Here is a 19934-nt window from a genome sequence, read left to right as displayed (position 1 = left end):
CTGAAACATAATAGGCGACCCCATGACATACATTTTTGATTAAGTAATGAGACTATGACTCTTCACGGTTAGTACAAATATTTTACTAAATTTTTAAGTCAATGTTTTTAAATTGACCGTTTAATAAATAAATCATCGACTTTCAATAGGCATAGGTACAATATTCGTATTGATTAAAAGCCTGTTAGAACAATTAAAAAAACATAATTAAGTTGTCTATAAAAAATACCCATATAAAATTAAATCATTTTATTTAACACAAGTCGAAAAAAATCAGAATTCGTCTAAACAATCTCAGTATTTTATGTACATATTAAGCTGAATTTTATTTGAAACATATTTTTTTATTAAACCATATTTAAATTAATGTAACTTATAAATAATCATTCGACAAGTCCTTACAATTTAATACTTATCCAAAGCGCAGATTACGACTTTGTAAATATTATATTAATTGAATATAAATAATTAAGCGTTCATCAGCGAGTAGAAAAATCCCTCGGTGGCGGAAATTAAAAAGTGTTCGGCTTCCGGCGGAACTCGGCCCGCTTTAAGTGCAGCGGGAAAGTTTGACCGCGTCGAGAGCGATGCAATCTGGAATACTGTTGGGTTCCGCATGTTTCTTAATCGTTGTTTTAATTATATATAATATTGCAAAAACATAAAATATAATGTTATTACTCTATCCATCTCTAATTTTGTTATATTATAAAGATTTTTTAGTCAACACTAGCTGAATGTTAATTTTGAGGTCGTCGTCAAACGTCGAGCGTCTATAAATAATATGCCTAACGATATTCTCCAAATAAGACTCTGATTATATTTTTATAATTATTGTCAGCTTTTTATATTACAATAAGTAGATATAGCGTATGTGAATGAGTAACGATTAAAAAAAATTTAATGTTCTTGACCTTCCCGCAGACAGCCAAGAAAACGGACACTTATTAAATTGTATTTATTATTAATAATTGTTGTATACTTTCATTAAGTCATCATCATACAACTAATAAACGTATATTTATTATATAACTAAAGTACATCTAAAAACTTTTATTGTTATATTTCTTCGTTGAATGGTATTTCCTTCGTAAATAAATAAAAACATAATTCATAAAATGAAGGTAATGAGGTGTCCAGTTATTGAGTCCGTGATTGCACTAATGAGACCGCCGGCCGCCGAGAGCTTCAAATTGCCCCTACATATTTAATACTTTCGCTTAAGCCGCTTTTTATACCCGCTTTTAAAAAGTTCCTCCGCTGCCAATTCGTTAATAGATTTTAAAAATTAATAAATTTACCCAATTCACGAAACGGACGGTCCCCGTCATTTTACTAATAAAATAACTCATTTAAGTTCCTTTGATCGGTGCGTTAGTAAAAATGTGACGCGCCGGGGCTAATCCGAAGTGACATGATGCTTATTAGGTTAGTTTGTAACAGAGTTAAAGCGAGCGGCGGCGCGACTCAAAAACTATTTTATGAATAATAGATGGCGCCGGCGGCGACCAATCCCGGGGGACCTGCCACGCCCCCTGCCACCCTACGCACCCCTCTCGGCTCCCGGCACCCCGGCCTGCCTTCTATTCATTAGCACATTACCACCCCTTGGAGTTTGGACACGTGAACCGGTTAGGATGGAAGAATCTGATTTTTACCTCTTTAATTCAACTTGTTACGGAATTTGAGTTTTTGACTGGTCTAGACATCGCTACCCAACGATATATTTATGTATTCATTTCAATACACAAAAACGAATTAATGATTTAAAATGCAGTATCAGTTAAGGCACAATTTATTTTATACGGATAAATTTAATTCAATTTAAAACACAACTATAGACTTCTTAAATCATAAATAACAAACAAATTATAACATTCACTGAGGGTAATTTATAACAATTACAAATATGATTATGTTCAAATTAAAGTAATCAAAATAGAATACAAGAAGTGAAATTGAATAGCGAGTTGGAACAAGAGAATGATGAACCGGCGTAACGCAGTTAGTCTGGGAGCTGTGGCTTTTACAAACTGAGTTAGGGAAGTTTGCCAACCTACAAGTGAACTAATCGACGCTCTTGGACTATGCAATTACGGTATGCAGTTACTACTTTACTTGTATGTGTAGGAACGAATTTACAGACTTATTCTAAGTCTGTATGACTTTACGTATCTGTAATGTAATGCCGCGAATATTTTGACAGTTGTTCATTTTAAAGTTTATTATATTATTCCATACAATTTTGTATAATAAAAAAATAGAAGTTTGTATTAGTTGATTTAATGAATAATGAATACTGTTATTAACAGCTGATTTTCTTGTTGGTACATTCTGAAACTGCTTTAGCTTCACGTTTAGTTTTATTTCACAAAGACGATTCAAGTGTTTATAAGAACCTTTTTGAATAAAGTTTATTAAATTAAATAAGATTATGATTTTGTGTATATTTTTAACATTTTTTCGTGAGCCCCGCTGGGGCACCGGTGAAAGCGAGATCTAAGACACAACCAAGAAAAACTGAGCCTCGAAAAAGTTCAACAACTTCGGCTTCGGATATCTCATTCATGGTATACTTGTTAATATACCTTTATATATAATTTTCTTGCGTTTGTATGTCACTGAAATCCTACTAAGCGACTGCATAGATTTTGATGAATGTTTTTGCCTGTGTTTGAATCCCTAGATGATTTAGATTTCATCCGTGAGGTGGCGTTGCGTTGAGGACATATATACAATCCTTATATCAAATGTTTCGTACAAAATCAGGAGAAGCAGTTATTTATACATAAAACTTATTTTATTAAAGAAATGTTGCCACCTTATTCAAAGAAATGCTGTTAAAGAAATATAAATGTTTATTTAGTTCTATTGCATTTAATATATTATTAGCGTTACTTGGCTCATAATGAGCGTGCTAAGAGCAAATCTAGGGCGAGCAAATGTGCTAGGATCGTGTGTAACAGTTAAGTAAATAATATATTAACGTATCACGAGACATCAAGAGCCGTTCTTTAAATGTATTTTATTGCCCGGTAACATTATCGGAATTTTATTATAATATGACAAATGAACGCATGGTTAATTTTTAAACATATTAATTTTATTTTAAACTACTTATTAAACGGGAGACTTTTTGTTTATTCTGCCAAATTATGTTATTAATTGAATATTAGATTATTCATCTCTCTACAGAATAAATAGTTTTATTTATAGAAACAAATATACATAATGGACTGAAAAAAAATACTTGGATCATTAATTGTATCATACTTTTGGTGATATTGTTGTAATATATATTATCATTTATGATGTATGAATAAAGTTTAGTAAAAATAAAAAATGGAATACAAACTGACAACTCAATCTTTAATTTTATACTTAGCCGCAGACTATAACCGTAACCGTTTAAAAAAAAATGTGTGGCACGTGTTTGAGATTGTAATTATGAATTATATAGGTTTAAAAATGTTACTTACAAGGATGGGAAGCAGTGAACGGGTACTCCAGTGTAGGCAGGCGATGCTGGTGCGGCGGCAGGCTCGGCGGGCAGTGGTAGCAGAATAATCCACGACCAGCAGCCCCGCCGCTCGCCAGCTGGATAGAAATAGATGGAACATTATATTTAATTTTAATAAGGAAATAAGTATGTATATATTCGTTATACAACAGAAATATTGTAGAAATGATAACCACGTGGAATGGTGGCAAGAATCCAAGCCTTTAATATCTTAAATTAAGGTATATTTAAATTTCAATTTTTGGACAAAATTAAGTACAAATCCTTGTATACTTAAATAAAAAAAACCGGTGGCTAGTATATAACATTAAATTGTTTTATAAATTAAAAACGCATTTAAACATTTTAAATATCATATATTCAATTAATGAAATTATTCTGTTATATTCTTATTTTTATTATACCGTGTATCATAAGTATTAAATATCAAGTTCCTAACAATTTACAATTTCGGATGATATTTATATAATTGCACAAACACAAACACCTTCTTTAGATTTAACTCTCGTGGTACGTGATACCCTTCTCGGTCGTATAATACTGATGACGTCACGCTACAATTATTACCAAAGCATATTTAATAAATTACCTCCCAAACATATTCCATATACATATTTAATATGAAACATTGCAAACATCGTTCGAAATTCTGATCACGTATAAATATCAATGCTCTTAGCGCTCCGATCTAACTACCCACATTAGCATCACTGCAAACAAACCGACATACACCAATAATAACAAGGCGCTGCAATCAAAGGTGTTCGGTATCGTGCATAGAATCGCCTATCATTTCAATAATAGCGCGATTGTATCCGCTCCGAACCCCAATATCAGATAATTTCCTCTTAGTTACATAGTTTGATTGAATATTAAGTTGGATGAATGCTACGGACGGCGATCATGTTGATAAATGAAAAAATCGTTTCAATTTGTAATGCGGTCGTCTAAGAAATATATCGTGATTAGAATTCTAAATGAATAATATTTTTCTGAAATAGTAAACGTTGTGATTTTAGTAAAATATCTCTTTAAAATTAATCTATAAATGATGAAGTGTTTTGAAATGCGCTCTATTAAACTAATATAATTGTGTACATAAAACTTAAATAGGATATGTAGGGCGTTTTTAAGAAGGTTTTATTATATAAATGGCTGTGCTTCGCAGTTCAGTTGTCAAAATATTATTACATAAAAAAATAACTAATTCTTTTTGGTATCATATTTATTTTGTATTTCTACCTTACAAAACCGTAACCAAAATGGGAGGCGCTTCTGTAGTATCGGATAATTGAACACAAAACGATTTTAAGTGATAGATAAAAAAATATATATACATGTTGATTTTTTATTTGATTATTTAATTGAATAAACATTCCGAACGAAACGATTTTGACTTAACTAATATTGTAAAGGGACGTTTCAAAAGTGATTGTAAAAGCATTTTTGTAATTTTGTAATGAAAAACGAGCAAATGCAAAACTATCTCCATTTATTTTAAAGAATTTCATCCTGACATAAAATAAAGTCGATGAAACGAATTATGTTATAATATAGAAGCAATATACATACATATAATACTGCAAGTCCGTAACATCGTTCACTGCGATGCACCAAAGCAATTTGCTGATCGAAATTAATTGATTTATGTGTGTCGTGTCCTTTATTGCAATAGTAGTGATGGACCGCGTCCGCTAGCAGACCGCGCAAAAAAGTTATATATTTTTTTACGCAATTGCTACGTAGTAATTTATACAAATTTATTTAAGCACGAAATCGTAGGAAACTCTAAATAAGTCTGGAAACTATAATTTGTTTGTAATGAAAAACATATTTAGTAATGTCTTTCAATATTAGGATAGCTAGGTCTGCTATTTTTAATGTAATCATGCTATAAGTACTATAAATTATAAATATATTTTTACATTTTATAAAATATTAGAAAAATGTATTAACCGAATTTTTAAAAGCAACTCCTTGCCGGTTAATAAAGTTACATATCGTATACGATGTATGTTAAAAATATTTTTTAATTTGTAGTAAATGATTTAGTAGATGATACATATTTAATAAAGTAGGTAGGTAGTTACCTACTCGTATGTTCTACCTCTAAACAACAATACTTAGTTTTGATTTGTTCTGGTTGCGGGCTGTGTGTGCCAGTGTAACAACAGAGGCACAAGGGATATAACTTCTTAGCTCCTAAGGTTGGTGGCGCATTAGCGATATTTAAGGCGATAAAGAATGGTTAATATTTCTTACGATGTCAATGTCTAAAGGCAGTGATAATGATAAGGCCCATTTAACAATCCATCTACCCAATTCAAATAAAAAAAAAAATTCTTTGTAAAGTTATATAACTATCAATAAATAAAAAATAATATGTGAACGCGTCCTTTTAACACAATAAACAGTAAAAATGTATTCCTTCTTTTTCGCAATTGTTACATATATTTCCCGTATATTTTTACTTCCGATCTTATTCATCTTTAATAGTTTTCTACACGTACTTAGTAATATAACTTTATTTGCGAAAGGAATATGACAATGAAATTCAATTGTTCACATTACTAGTGACCCACGTGCGAATTCGCGGCGAGTCGTTTATATAAATGACATTAATGGAGCAATGAATCGACTAAGCGATGCGCGGGCGCATTCGACGCCGCTTATGACGTCAGCGCACTGTGGTGACTTTGGTTTTTTTTAAACAAAATATTTTATATGTATTTATTATACGGTTAAATTAAGTTTTGTCTTAGAATATATTTCCATTGAACACATATTGCCATCGTATCACAATACTTACAGAATTACTGAATATTTACTAAATTATCACTACTTATTTAAATTATAAATATTACAAAAAAAAAAGATTAAAAGCAGCAAATGATTCTTATTTCAAAATAACATTAATCGACAAATCGTTAATTTTAGATTTACATAAATGTGTATTACACGTAAGTAGGGTATTCATTTAAGCTATATTTTTATTTTCAAACTATCAGCACAACATTGTCGGGTCTTGTATTGGTTCGTCCTGTCTACAAGCGTGGGGTTTAATCCTCTTATCCTATCCGTATTATCGACTTGTTACTACTTGGAACACACGTGTTTTGCTCCAACCTTGACGGCGGGAATTTGATTAATCCAAGGTAACTTACATTTTTCATGTTCAATTAATTTATGCGTAATAAATTTATTTTAGATTCTGTAAATTTATTCACATTGACGTACTATGTGGAATTAGACTAATTTAATATATCTGAGGTTTCATTTTATGTCGTGGGCTTACATATTATGTAATTTAAAACATAAAAAATAAACCACGGCAAAGATTAATAGAAAACTTAAACTGTGCTTAAGATATAACAGTACATAAGGGTGTGCTGCACTCTCTATTCTATAACGCTCACAATACAATGGGATGGCAATCCAACAGGAAGAAGTTCATGAGCAAATTGCAATATTATAAGGAAACTACTAAACAAAGCAGTTCCATATGGTAAGTTTTTGTACTACAAGTATATATATTTATGTTATATAGGCAGGTTCCTGTTAGTTAGTTACACTGATTAAAAAAAATATAATTACTTAAAACATTGTGATAAAATTTGAAGTCTACATTTTTGTCCACACATTTCAATATACAGAACACTGTGCTGGAGTGTATTGGCTCGTCCTGTCTACGCGCGTGGGGCCCAAACCACTAATCCTATTTATATTATTGTGTCATTACCGCATTACACCCACCGCAGCATCCGTATCTGCTGCACCAACCTTGACAAGAGGGGGGGGGGGTCAATTGCATTTTGTTACGTCAATGAAATTTGCTATGATTATTTTTATTACAGGTTTGGGTGCTTGAGAACATTCATAGATTGGTATTTGATTAATTTTATATATTTGCTAAAAGGTTTAAGTACTATACCATAACAACCAACGCACTGTAATTTTTGCTTATATCTCGTCAATAAGTTTTAACCGATAATTACAAACTTTGCTTAATTCATATTATAATTTATCCATATTTTACGTTTAACAAAAGTCTGAATGTGAATGTTCAATGATTACTGTACAAATTACGACCACGTTAAATGTGGTAGAGATTAATCAAAATTCCTTTACGTAATTATAATAATATGTATAGCTGTTGGTCGAGTGGCTTGTAAAGCTGGTGCTAGTAAGTTCGTTGCTTAAATCAACATCAAAATATACTTTATTCAAGTAGGATTTTAAAAGCAGTTTTGAATCTGTCTATTTACAAAACTATATATACAAAAGTAGTATGACGTAGGATGTAAAAAACTGAGTAGTTATTCTTTTTCAATATTTAATGTACAAAGTTAATTAGATTAATACAATTGTATATGTATATAATATACCCTACCTGGAAGTCAACAAGTATTAGCTCCATGCTTTATCATCAAATTCTACACATTAAAAAGTTTTGGAATTCTATATTCAAAATGTTGTCAGTATTCGTGGTTATATTATCGTACCTCGGAAAGAAAGTAAACCTTTGATTTGCGTCTAAATTTTTTTTATTCTATAATGTTACGCTTGCTTATTGATAGTCAAAAATCTACAACCGGTTCAGAAATGAATACCTCGATAAAAAATACCTGATAAAAATCGGTGGAAGAAACTCAACGGGTTATAACTTTCTTTTTAAATATAATTTTTTACAACTATTGATTTCATGTACAATAATAATAAATATATTTTCATCATTCGATTTCGAACACATTTGAACTATATCTATGTTGAAGCATCAAAAAGTATGATTAGGATTTGTTTATTTTTTAGGCAACGTCAGTACGAGGTAGAGGCAACGCGACAGCCAAAAGTGAGATAATTGATGGAACATCGAAAGGAGATATATTACGGACGTGAACCAAGACTTACAGTTCGGATATCATCATGTCTGATAATGAGTTGATGCCTAACCCCTTCGATATATATAATATGTCCTACGCAGTGGCGTAGCTAGGTGGGCAAGGGCCCCGGTGCATAGAAAAACATCGGGCCCTCAGCCCCACCCCCTTTCCACTCCATCTTTAACTTTATATTGCGCTTCAAAATTATAACTAGGAATAAGAATAGGATACAGGATACAGCGAGTTGAACTTATCATTAGTAGGCTAAATCCATACATCATCTCTATTCAAAGCTTAAGTTAGAGGGCCCCCTAAGCTTCGGGGCCCTAGTGCACTGCACCGCCTGGCCCTACGATAGCTACGCCACTGGTCCTACGCATATAGCTAGTCTCGCTTAAGAATGACCTTTACGAAGACCATCATATGCTATGCAAAATTAATTTCAAAGATTACGGGCTAGTATTATTAAAAATCACATTGTCAAAGATTTTTTACTATCTTAAAGGCTATTTAAGATCCTTAGCTATTTAAAAAGAACATACGTCGATTTAATCTTGATTAACCATTCATTGATATTTTAAGATAGAAATATAAAAGGTTCTCACGCGATTCTCGACCAAAACGAGATAGGCATCACACTCATTCAGCTACTTATTTCATTAACAATATAATGAATATTAAATCTAAAGTTTGTCATACATTATTATGAATTTCAAAAGGAAAACTTTTCGTTTTTCTAGCATTCCTTTTTTAAATTTTATTCTGAGGCGAGACTATCGACACCGGTACGACACTTGAGTGCTATGTCAAAGGGTCTTTTGAATATTGCCGGTGTGTTCCGTGTGAGAACTGATTTTAATCTTTAAAAAATAATTGCATGTACGAAAAAAGGTTTTAATGTTATTCTAATTGGACTAATTATTTTTTTTAATTTCTAGAACATTAATTGTGTGTTTACAGAATCAGGTTAGTAATTCGAAATGAATAATTTAAAAAAGTGTTTGTTTTTTATTTAGTGAATGGTTGTGTAAAATTACCAACGTTGTTGGTAAACATAGGATTTTTTACTTACAATACTTAGTATTGTTGTGTTCCAGTTCGAACGGTGAGTGAGCCAGTGTACAAACAAGCACAAGGGACATAACATCTTAGCTGCAATGGTTGGTGGTGTATTGCTGAGATGTCAAGCATGGTTAATATTTTTTCAACGCCTATGTGCATGGACGGTGACTACTTCCCACTGGGTAGTCAGTTTACCAAAAACATAAAAAAGTTTTCTTATAATCGTCCTCGCAGTATTGACCACGGCAGCCTATCCTAGCTAAGTTCGCCAGAGAGTTTTCTATCTCTATACTTTTGTAAGAGATCATGCGTGTATGCCATACGCCTTAAGTACTTTTCGAAGTTAGTGAGTGAAATACCAGCAATTTGTAGCACCGAACAGCTACTGATTTTTGTCCCTACTTAGAATTCATACTTCGTATATTGTACTAGTATAAGCTAGTCACATCAACAATAAATGTTCGCTAATCCTTGACAAGTTAAAGAAAAATACAATAAACATCTGCATGATTGTAAATAAATTTGAAAATGGAAGCTTTACCGATTTAAATTATAAAAACGAATCCAATTAAAACTAAGTACAACATGAAAGCCACTGCATAATTATCCGATTTGATACGAATTAATCCAATTGATTCATCGAAGTCGAATTGAAATTAAACGATACAAAATGTAATTTCGCCGTAAATTGTGTTTGCGTTCGTTATTGAGATTGAACCCGGTATTTGATCAACGAATGCTGGCAAGATATATTTAAATATTATTCGTTCGATTTTTAAATATTGTTACATAAAGGATTTTTTTAATTAAACCATGATCACCATAGATTTAAAACTGGCAGTTACGCTTTTAATTTCACTGTTGTCTTGAGACTTTCAAATAAAAAAAAATAATGAATATACATTTCAGGATAAAAACCATCAAAAAGAAATATTGTAAAAAAAAAACAATAATACGGTTAATTTTTTTATGTTTATATATGTATATTTTGTAAAATTATGACATAAATTTAATTTAGCGGGAAAAACGAAGGTGTAATAATATATGACATACCTAATTTAAATGCAGATCGAACGAATGACGTATAAATTCATTCAATCCAATTGAAACAAATTATTTTACGATTCAACCCGCTTGGTATCGAACAAAACAATCAATAATATTTAATCACAGTGCCTCTACAGCTCGTTCATTTAATATCGGAGTTTTATAAAGTGTAATGGAGATCAATTGAACAGTTTAAATTAACTATTAATAACGGACAATGATTCTATCGGGGCGCGACAATCGGATCCGTTCAGATAAAAAATTAAACAGACTATAATAATTATCCAGCCGACAGATTAAAAAATATATCCAATCGGAGCATAATATTTGCTGGATAATTTGTTTCATTCCATTCAATTTCATACAATCAGATGAAAAACTAATTTGTCAAAGAAGAATAAATTCTTAAAAGAGTAAGGACCACCAAATCTAGCCAATTTTTTTTTAGTCTCAGTGATTTTTTTCTAATGGGGAATGAATGAAGTCCTAACCTTTTTATATGGTAAGGTAATTTGTAATTAGGATTCTGATGTTCCAAAAATAATAATTTAAAACGAATGAAACAAATAAGATTTAACGTAATTAATATTAATTTTAAGATAAGGTTAAAAATACAACACAATATTTTCATTAATACTTTTGATTGCTGCTTGTTTTTCGTTGATACTGTAACGCGGTTGGTAGAAGTGGATTAAAATTTAATAAAAAAATGAGTGTTAGCCCTGGGTGTAGCTGTCAGTCACAATTTGCGTAAACGGGTCTCTGTGGCCTCTAATCGGTTTATAGGACGATATGCTGGGAATTCCTTTTGATCTGTTCGTATTTTTTGACATTATCCATTAATACTATTAGAGCTGAATTGTACAATCGAAATGCTACAATGTTTCCCTTAAGGAAACGAACTTGTTTGAAGTTATAAGTTTATACATATATGTTAACTAAATTATAGTAATTATTTGGAATACTACGTACTATTTTTCTAAGAATTTTCATTTCGAATGATAACAATAATTTATTGATATATATTATTATTATACAATAAATAAACAGGAAACATAACGTAGCATTAAAGTTGTACACGATCATCATCCTCCTGCCCTTTTACCAATTTTACTTGGAGTCGGAGCGGCATGTCTTCTTCTTTCATACTTTTCTGTCGGATGTCATCTAACAAGTGACACTCTTTCTAACCATATCGTGTTTCAATAAAAAAAAAAGTACCGACAAAATAAATAAATATTTTATCAAAACTGTGGCGACTGTAAGAATTTTCGTATGAAAATCAATGAGCAACTAAGCTAAGCTGTTACGTCAATAGGATTAGTTAAAAAAAGGTAACAAAGAACTAAATTTATGTTTTAATCGTAAATATTTCACATCATATCGATGAAACCTATGTAGGTACTAGATCGTACTCAAAGCAATTACAATCAATTATAATGCGGACGCAGCGTCGCGACGCAATTGTCGTTTTATTGAATAAAGATCGCTTTGTGCTCGGATGACATTGTGCTCTTTTATTACGATTATGATATCTGTGGACTTTTTTCTAGGGCTAACGTAAAGAATACTTTTAAAACTTTTTTAAGACGAAGCTCGTATGTTGAGATGGTCGTATTTATGAATACATTGCATTAGCAGCCCGTAAACGTCCCACTGCTGGGATAAAGGCCTCCTCTCCCTTTGAGGAGAAGGTTTGGAGCATATTCCACCACGCTGCTCCAATGCGGGTTGGCAGAATATCGTTGAAATTAGACACATGCAGATTTCCTCATGATGTTTTCCTTCACCGTCGAGTAATAGATGATTTAAACACAAATTAAGCACATGAAAATTCAGTGGTGTCTGGATTTGAACACGTAATCATTGGTTAAGATGGCCATCTCGGCTCTTATTATTCGGTATTTATGAATGACCTGTTTGTTTTTTACAAATAATTAGTTTTATTATAAAATCTATGACAATATTTTTAAGAAGATATTTCTATATATATAAATCATTGTAACTTTAAACAAAATTTGCTCACAGTTAATGCTGAATTTACAAATGGCACTACTCTTTGACTATCCCTAAAGACAGTCCAGTTGGATAATACTCTCGGTATCAAATCTTATTAATATCTGTTTCAATTATCTGATCTTATACTTAATTTATCTAAAATAATATATAAAGGAAGCATCTTAAAAACCTCGTAGTATATTTTTTACAGAAAATCGGATGGCAGTCTAGGGTCACTTGTTGGTAAGTGGTCACCGCCCACATTAACATATTAATGTGCCACCAAACTTGGCAACTGTCCCTCGTGCCAGTAGTTAAACTGACTCCCTCGCTATTAAATCCAGAGCACTTAAATAATAGGTATTGCTGATTAAAACAGATAAATTTGCACAAATCCCATCCACCAAGTAAAAAGTTGCTTATCGTTTGACATTTCCCTATGATGTGTATTATTTGGGGAAACTCGACAGATAAAGATTTATATTCATTTAGAATTTATATTCAAACATAAATAAGTAAGTAAGTAAGTAAATCTTTATTTGGGACATAGATATTTGACAAACATTGAAGACAAGAAACAAAATATAAAAAATTTTTGTACGTACTTATATTATATAAAAAATATAATATAAGTACGTACAAAAAATAACATAAAAAAAAAAAAATTAAACAAAACCAAAGTGTAAAAAAAAAAATGCAAAACATACTTAGAAACAAAGACTTAATTAAAAATAAATAAATAAATATAAATATTGGACAACATCACATACATTACTCTGATCCCAATGTAAGTAGCTAAAGCACTTGTGTTATGGAAAATCAGAAGTAACGACGGTACCACAAATACCCAGACCCAAGACAACATAGAAAATTAATGGCATTTTTCTACATCGACTCGGCCGGGAATCGAACCCGGGACCTCAGAGTAGCGTACCCATGAAAACCGGTGTACACACTACTCGACCACGAAGGTCGTCTTAATAAAATAAATATTATAACAAAAATAATAATAACGACTTTGCCTTCTTATTTTATTATATTTGAACGACTATAACAAATAAGAAATTATGTCAAAAGACATCTAAAGCCAGACTAAGAGTATCACAAACTTAAAAATTACAGTGTTGTCTTAAGAGCTATTGCCATTTTAGGCAAAATACCACTAAATATTACAACACTGACAAAGGAAGGAATATAACGAAAGCTTCTTATCAATACTAAATGCTACTTAGTTGATAACATATTAAATTATGTCTTGATATATGCATGATTTAAATAATTAGACTATTAATAAGACAAATTGAATTATATTTGGAAATAAGTTCTCATATGAGTTCGAGTGTTTAAAAATGTAGAGAATTAACATAGAATAGAATATCGGTATTTAATATTTAAGTATATACGTGAGGAATGATTATTGTATTGTGTATCTAAATTTTGATCTGGATATATTTACTACAGTCTATTATATATTAGTATATTTGTAGAGCCGAGATGGCCCAGTGGTTAGAACCCATACATCTTAACCGATGATTTTGGGCTCAAACCCAGGCAGGCACCACTGATTTTTTATGTGTTGCTCGGCGGTGAAGGAAAACATCGTGAGGAAACCTGCATGTGTCTAATTTCAACGAAATTCTGTCACATGTGTTTCCCACCAACCCGCATTGGAGCAGCGTGGTGGAATATGCTCCAAGCCTTCTCCTCAAAGGGAGAGGAGGCCTTTAGCCCAGCAGTAGGAGATTTGTAAAAAATATATATCTTATAATAATTTTCATTATATGTGGAATAAAGTAATTCTTAGACAGATTAAAGAATCGCAAAAATTTGCTAAGATACAAATTCTATTTCAATGGAAACGTACCTTTAAATTATACAATGTAAGTAAGATTCAAAGTTTACAACATGATTTGTCACAAACTTAATACCAAAGTATCGGGATGCTGTTCTGAAACCGAGTCAACCCGATTACATAATTTCAACTTCGAACTGCTAGTCTTGAATAATATTAGATTATTATATCATGATAATCTATTAATGATCAAATATATAACGGTATTTCTGTAATAGATACAACACGGATTCTTTAAATAATAAGAAACTAAAAAACGGTTCACGTCTCCCACTTTTTTGGTCCAAACAATCTTATGTTCTGGTGACCTGTTTAGTGTATCTTAGTTTATAGTAAATTCAATAATAGTAGTTAAAGTTAATATTTTTGTTGTTTAATTGACTCATTAACTGTATAGATATAGATGATAAGAAAGCGTGGAATTAATGCTTGTTGACTTCCAGGCAGGAGACATAACATACATATATAATTGTATTTAACTAACATGACTGTATTTTTAGATGTTGAAGAAGAGTAACTACTAAGTTTCTTGCCGGTTCTTCTCGGTAGAATCTACATTCCGAACCGGTAGTAGCTTTACTTTAAATAGTTTGTTAAATGACGATTCAAAAGTGCTTGTAAAAGCCTACTTGAATAAAGTATATTTTGATTTTGTATATCAAATTAGTGCAATAATCAAACGTAAGTCTTAAAAGAAAAAAAACTTCGAGATAACATTACATATACAATAATTTTAATTTTTTTTTTCCTTAGAGATACACATACATACATAAACTATCTTTTCTATATTTCAACTTATCATTTTATCCGTGCATACTCTGGCATTAGTATAAAACTTTTGTTTCTAAATTATGAAATATTAATAATAAGAATTTGAACAAATATTTATATAAAGACATCATTGAATGTATAAAGATAAAAAATAAATAAACATACATACAAATACGAATCGTGAAGCTAAGTATAATAATTAATAGGAAAAACAATATTAAAACGATATTATGTTTTCAAACAAATATTAGATATATGAATCATACATAGTGCAAGGAATTCAAGAGCGATGGACAAACAACTCAATTTGTACTACTTAACTATTCACAAAAGCTCATAATACGTGGGGTAGTTTCAAAGCGTGCACATAATTCCACCGGTAGTAGGTTTAGTGGGATCGAGTTAAAGTTAAATTTCAAAGCCTTTTCACCTTCCTCAAACAAAGTTTACCTACTTCAAAAGTTGATGTATTGGAGTTACTAATGTTAATAACAAATACACTTTTGAATATTTGAAGCAAAATTAATACTAGTAACTAAAATGGTGTGAGTTTATATTTTATTATATTTTATTATATTTTATTGTTTTTTATATTATATCTAAAATACTTTTGTTTATCATATAGGACAGGCAAATGGGCCACATGATGGTAAGTGGTCACCGCCGCCTATAGATGAGGGTGCTATAAAAAAACTTTAATTATTTCTTGATCTCTAATACGCCACCAATATTTTGAACTAAGTTATTATGTTCCTTGTGCCTGTGGTTACACTTGCTCACTTACCATTTAAACCGGAACACAACTACTAAGTACTGCTGTTTGGTGGTAGAATATATGATGAGTGGGTGGTACCTACCCAGGCTTGCACCAAACCCTATCACCAGAAATTGCTTCATTATGTTTCAACTATTTCTTATTGAGTTTTATTAAATTTAATGTTTATAAATTTCATTATTTCGTGCAAATCTCAGCTATGCTGAGTTGAGTTACTAATGTATTAACTAAAACATGTTCGGCACTAGCGATTTGTTAAATTGAATTTGAGAAATTCAATTATTTAGCCATTGCCTGATCCGCTTCAATAATTTAATGGACCACATATAAAATTAGCTAAATATCGTTTAATATTAAATTCTAAAACGAATTGTAGAAAATCAAACTCATTTAATTTGATTACAATTCTTTTTATAATTCGTAAAGATAGTTTAAATGCATATATAGCATTCAATATTCCACGTAACTATCAGATCACATTTTTTATTCTAAGCTAATTTACATCCCTCGTAGCACTTTCGTAGAGCCTCCGTAGATCGATATCAAAGACGTCTTAATATTGCGTAATAGATATCATTATTGCGACGGGCGCCAGCAATTATAATCCAATATGTCAATTCGAATAGGACTTGTCTAAGGCCGTTTGTAGTATATATTGAATAAAAATTAAAGTAACTATTTTCGTAAAATATTAATGTTAAATAAAAATATTGTTTTATAATTTATTTTATATGAGTACATACATATTTGTAGGGATAAATTAAATTATATTTACTAGATTTTCATGTATTTTATTAATGTCTTTCAAAGATAAGTATCCTATTGAACTATTTCATAGGTAATCAAGTTTATGAAGCGTTTTTATTTATGCGTATACAAAAACCTATTAGGAATTTAAGATACTAAAGGATACATTTGACATGAGATATTTCATGATTTCTGGAAGGCTGACATGTTAACACGTCATATGATCGTATTACCTTTGACATTAAGACATTGTCATTGTAAGAAGTAGCACACTGAGTGTTATCCTTCTTCAAGGTCATTGCTTCTCAAAGTATAAATTCTACTCAAAATCTGTTATAAAAAAAAACTGTTTGATGATGATTATAATTTTGACATAATACACTTCATTCTAACATACTCTTACAAGCATTTTCAAATGAATGTCTTATGAGATGTCTCTACTATTCGAATGTAGAGTCTACCGAGAAAAATCAACAAAGGACTCAGTAGTTACTTTTCTTCGACGCTTAAACTACATACTGCAACTAACTATAAATTAATTATTATTTATGGCTGGAAATCAATCGATGCTTAAATTCCTTGCACCTGTATTACTGGCTCACTCATACTTTAAACCTGATTACAGTCATACAAAGTATTAATGTCTGGTGGTAGATTATTTAATGGTCGTAAATTTAACGTTATCACGGGTGTTTTAATTATGTAACTCCGCTTGAGCTCGTTGAAGGAATTTATCTTTTGAATATATATGTGTAGAACAATTTAATTTATGTATGACTGTATGTACATCACATAGCGCCGTCATAATTGCGTCGGGCGCCTGCAATTGCATTTCAATATGTCCACTGTAATTGAGCTTATTGCTGGCGGCCTTTTATTGGCCTTTATTGTATTACGCGACTGATTGATCCCGCTTGTTCGATATTCATAATATTTGGCATCTCGTGTACGATGTATCTATTTTAAATTCACATTCAAAATACTGTGGATTATACTTACTTGCTTATTGACAGTCAATGTAAAGACTCGGAAAACGCAATGACTAGACTTGGGAATAACTAGCTAAAGTAACTTATCCTGATTTTTTACTTTTTACTTTGTGTTTTTTTTTATAGTATCGCTAGGTAGACGAACAAATGGGCCACATGATGGTAAGTGATCACAAACCATCACATGGCCTACCACTCATAGACATTTCGCCGTAAGAAATATTAACCACTCCTTAAAAGGCAAATGCGCTACCAACCATAGGATCTAAGATTCTATTTCCCTTATGTAATTACTCTGGCTCACTCACCTTTTATACCGAAACACAACAATACTAAATATTTCGGTTTGGCGATGGAATATATGATAGTGGTGGTACCAAAAGACATTGCACAAACGCGACCACGAAGAGAATGTTTAATCGATTACAATTTTTAGTATTCCTAATGAATTAATGTAATGTAATTTATGTTATAATAAAAATAGTACCATGAAGATCCTATACCAAGACTTTATTATTAGTGTCCGACTTTTTAATCTTCGCCTTTGCCAATACATAGATCTGTTTTCAATGCAAAAAAAATGTGATATCATTAAAACAATATATTGATTTAAATTCGAAATCAATTGTAGTTTACTTTTTTATACATAATATCTCTTTAATCTAACGTCATCTGCGTCACTTTTAGTATTTAAAAAGGTTATTTAATATCCGTTTTGTATTATTAGGAAATATTGGTTAAAATAATTAACGTTTTATTTTATAGAAACATATCATATAATATTATACCTACTTAATATTAACGACGTAACTTTAAAACAAGAAAAGAGGTTTTAATGAACTTATTAAATATTCATAAAATAATTAATTTTATTTTTCATCTTATTAAAATTGTTTGTAATCCAACTATTGGAAAAGTTAATTTACTATTAAATAAAAATAAATCAATTAGAGATAAGGATCGAAATTGTGCTACCATTTTTAATAATATCAGTGTCATAATTAAAAGAAAATTTATCATTTTGGTTTTAAAAACTAAATAAGAATACAGATTAAATATATCGTAATAAATCTCGTATCTTAAGCTTACGAAAAAAATATTAATAATAAAAAAATATATTACCTATAAAATCCAAACGTTACAAAACGATTAATATCACTGTTAAATATAAGTTCGCCAATATTAAGAAATAAAATATGCTTTTAATAATAAAATTAAGTTTAATTTAAATCTTTTAGTTTATAAAATATAAATGCTTAAATACAAGTTTTTCCATGATTTTCATAACAAAACTGAATAAAATTCTGTTAGCCTAAAAATTAATGGAAATTTGAGGTCGATTAGATAGAACTGATTCAAACATCAGTCGTAAGATTAGACCAACACTTACAAAAAGTTAAAGTCAAAAAAATCTTGTAAGAATAAATATAAATAACTCTTGAACATTATATTATTATGAACAAAAAAAAATCACTTATTAATTATCTTTATCCAATTTACCTTATTAGCGTCTGAAAATATTTTGTTGCGTTGTGGGCGGGAACTTTTCCCGCCTTACCGCGTACGAGAAAGCGCGGTCACCGCGCTGACATTATCACCGTGCGTTCAGAAACACGCAAACACTCGCGCGCCAGACGAGCGACTGGCGACCGACACCGCACTCGCCGCGAATACCGAACTGCGAGTAATCGTTCAGAAACCGCCCTCGCCAAACATAACCCCACCCGCCGTAAAGAGCATTTTAGCACGCGCCACCCCCGCTCCCGCGCCCTGATTTAATAGCGAACGCGGGCACTGATTCACTTAGCGGAACGCAACTACGTACTCCGTCTCACTCGCTCCTGTTTCGAAGTCAATCTACACAGTTCTCTTTCTCTTTCTCCCGTGCATGCACAAGACGAGCGGAGGAACGAGACGGCGACGCGGTCGCGGACACTTCTTTCTTTCAACTCGATTTGCATGCGGGGGTCGCTCAGCAAACTTTATGTCCTCGTTTCGTAAATTATTTATACGTTTGGAAATACTTTTAACGTGCTCGGGACACCGAAAAAGATTGCGACTGAATGCGAACGAGATAAATTAAGTGACCGGCCGGTCGGATTACAGCGCGGGACGCGGCGATGATAATCAAATTTGTACTTGTTCTCTGATCAGTTCTGAAACTTAATTTTGATGTTACTCGATCCGTTCCTTCAATATAAATCAAATTGACGTCAACTTTTCTTTCAAGTTAGATTACGGTCGCCACTTCTGTCGATGCTAATATTTATCAAATTTAATAATGTTTCAATTA

At 31.4% G+C, this 19934-nt stretch overlaps 1 protein-coding gene across 1 annotated transcript in view; it reads right to left on the bottom strand.

Moving 5' to 3' along the window:
• LOC125070103 (dorsal root ganglia homeobox protein) overlaps window positions 1-19602 on the bottom strand; it is a 69532-nt gene extending 49930 nt beyond the window's left edge. The window contains exons 1-3 of the mRNA XM_047679804.1: window positions 19467-19602; window positions 19142-19194; window positions 3480-3597 (exon numbers count right to left, since the gene is read on the bottom strand). Coding sequence (XP_047535760.1) covers window positions 3480-3597; window positions 19142-19194; window positions 19467-19602 — 307 coding nt within the window. The remainder of the gene's footprint in view (window positions 1-3479; window positions 3598-19141; window positions 19195-19466) is intronic.
• Window positions 19603-19934: the final 332 nt, after the last annotated feature.

Source organism: Vanessa atalanta, chromosome 16 (assembly GCF_905147765.1).
Source record: "Vanessa atalanta chromosome 16, ilVanAtal1.2, whole genome shotgun sequence".
NCBI classification, from domain to species: domain Eukaryota; kingdom Metazoa; phylum Arthropoda; class Insecta; order Lepidoptera; family Nymphalidae; genus Vanessa; species Vanessa atalanta.
Note: the sequence above shows the minus strand (reverse complement) of the source record. Positions and strands in the feature narration are given on the sequence as shown.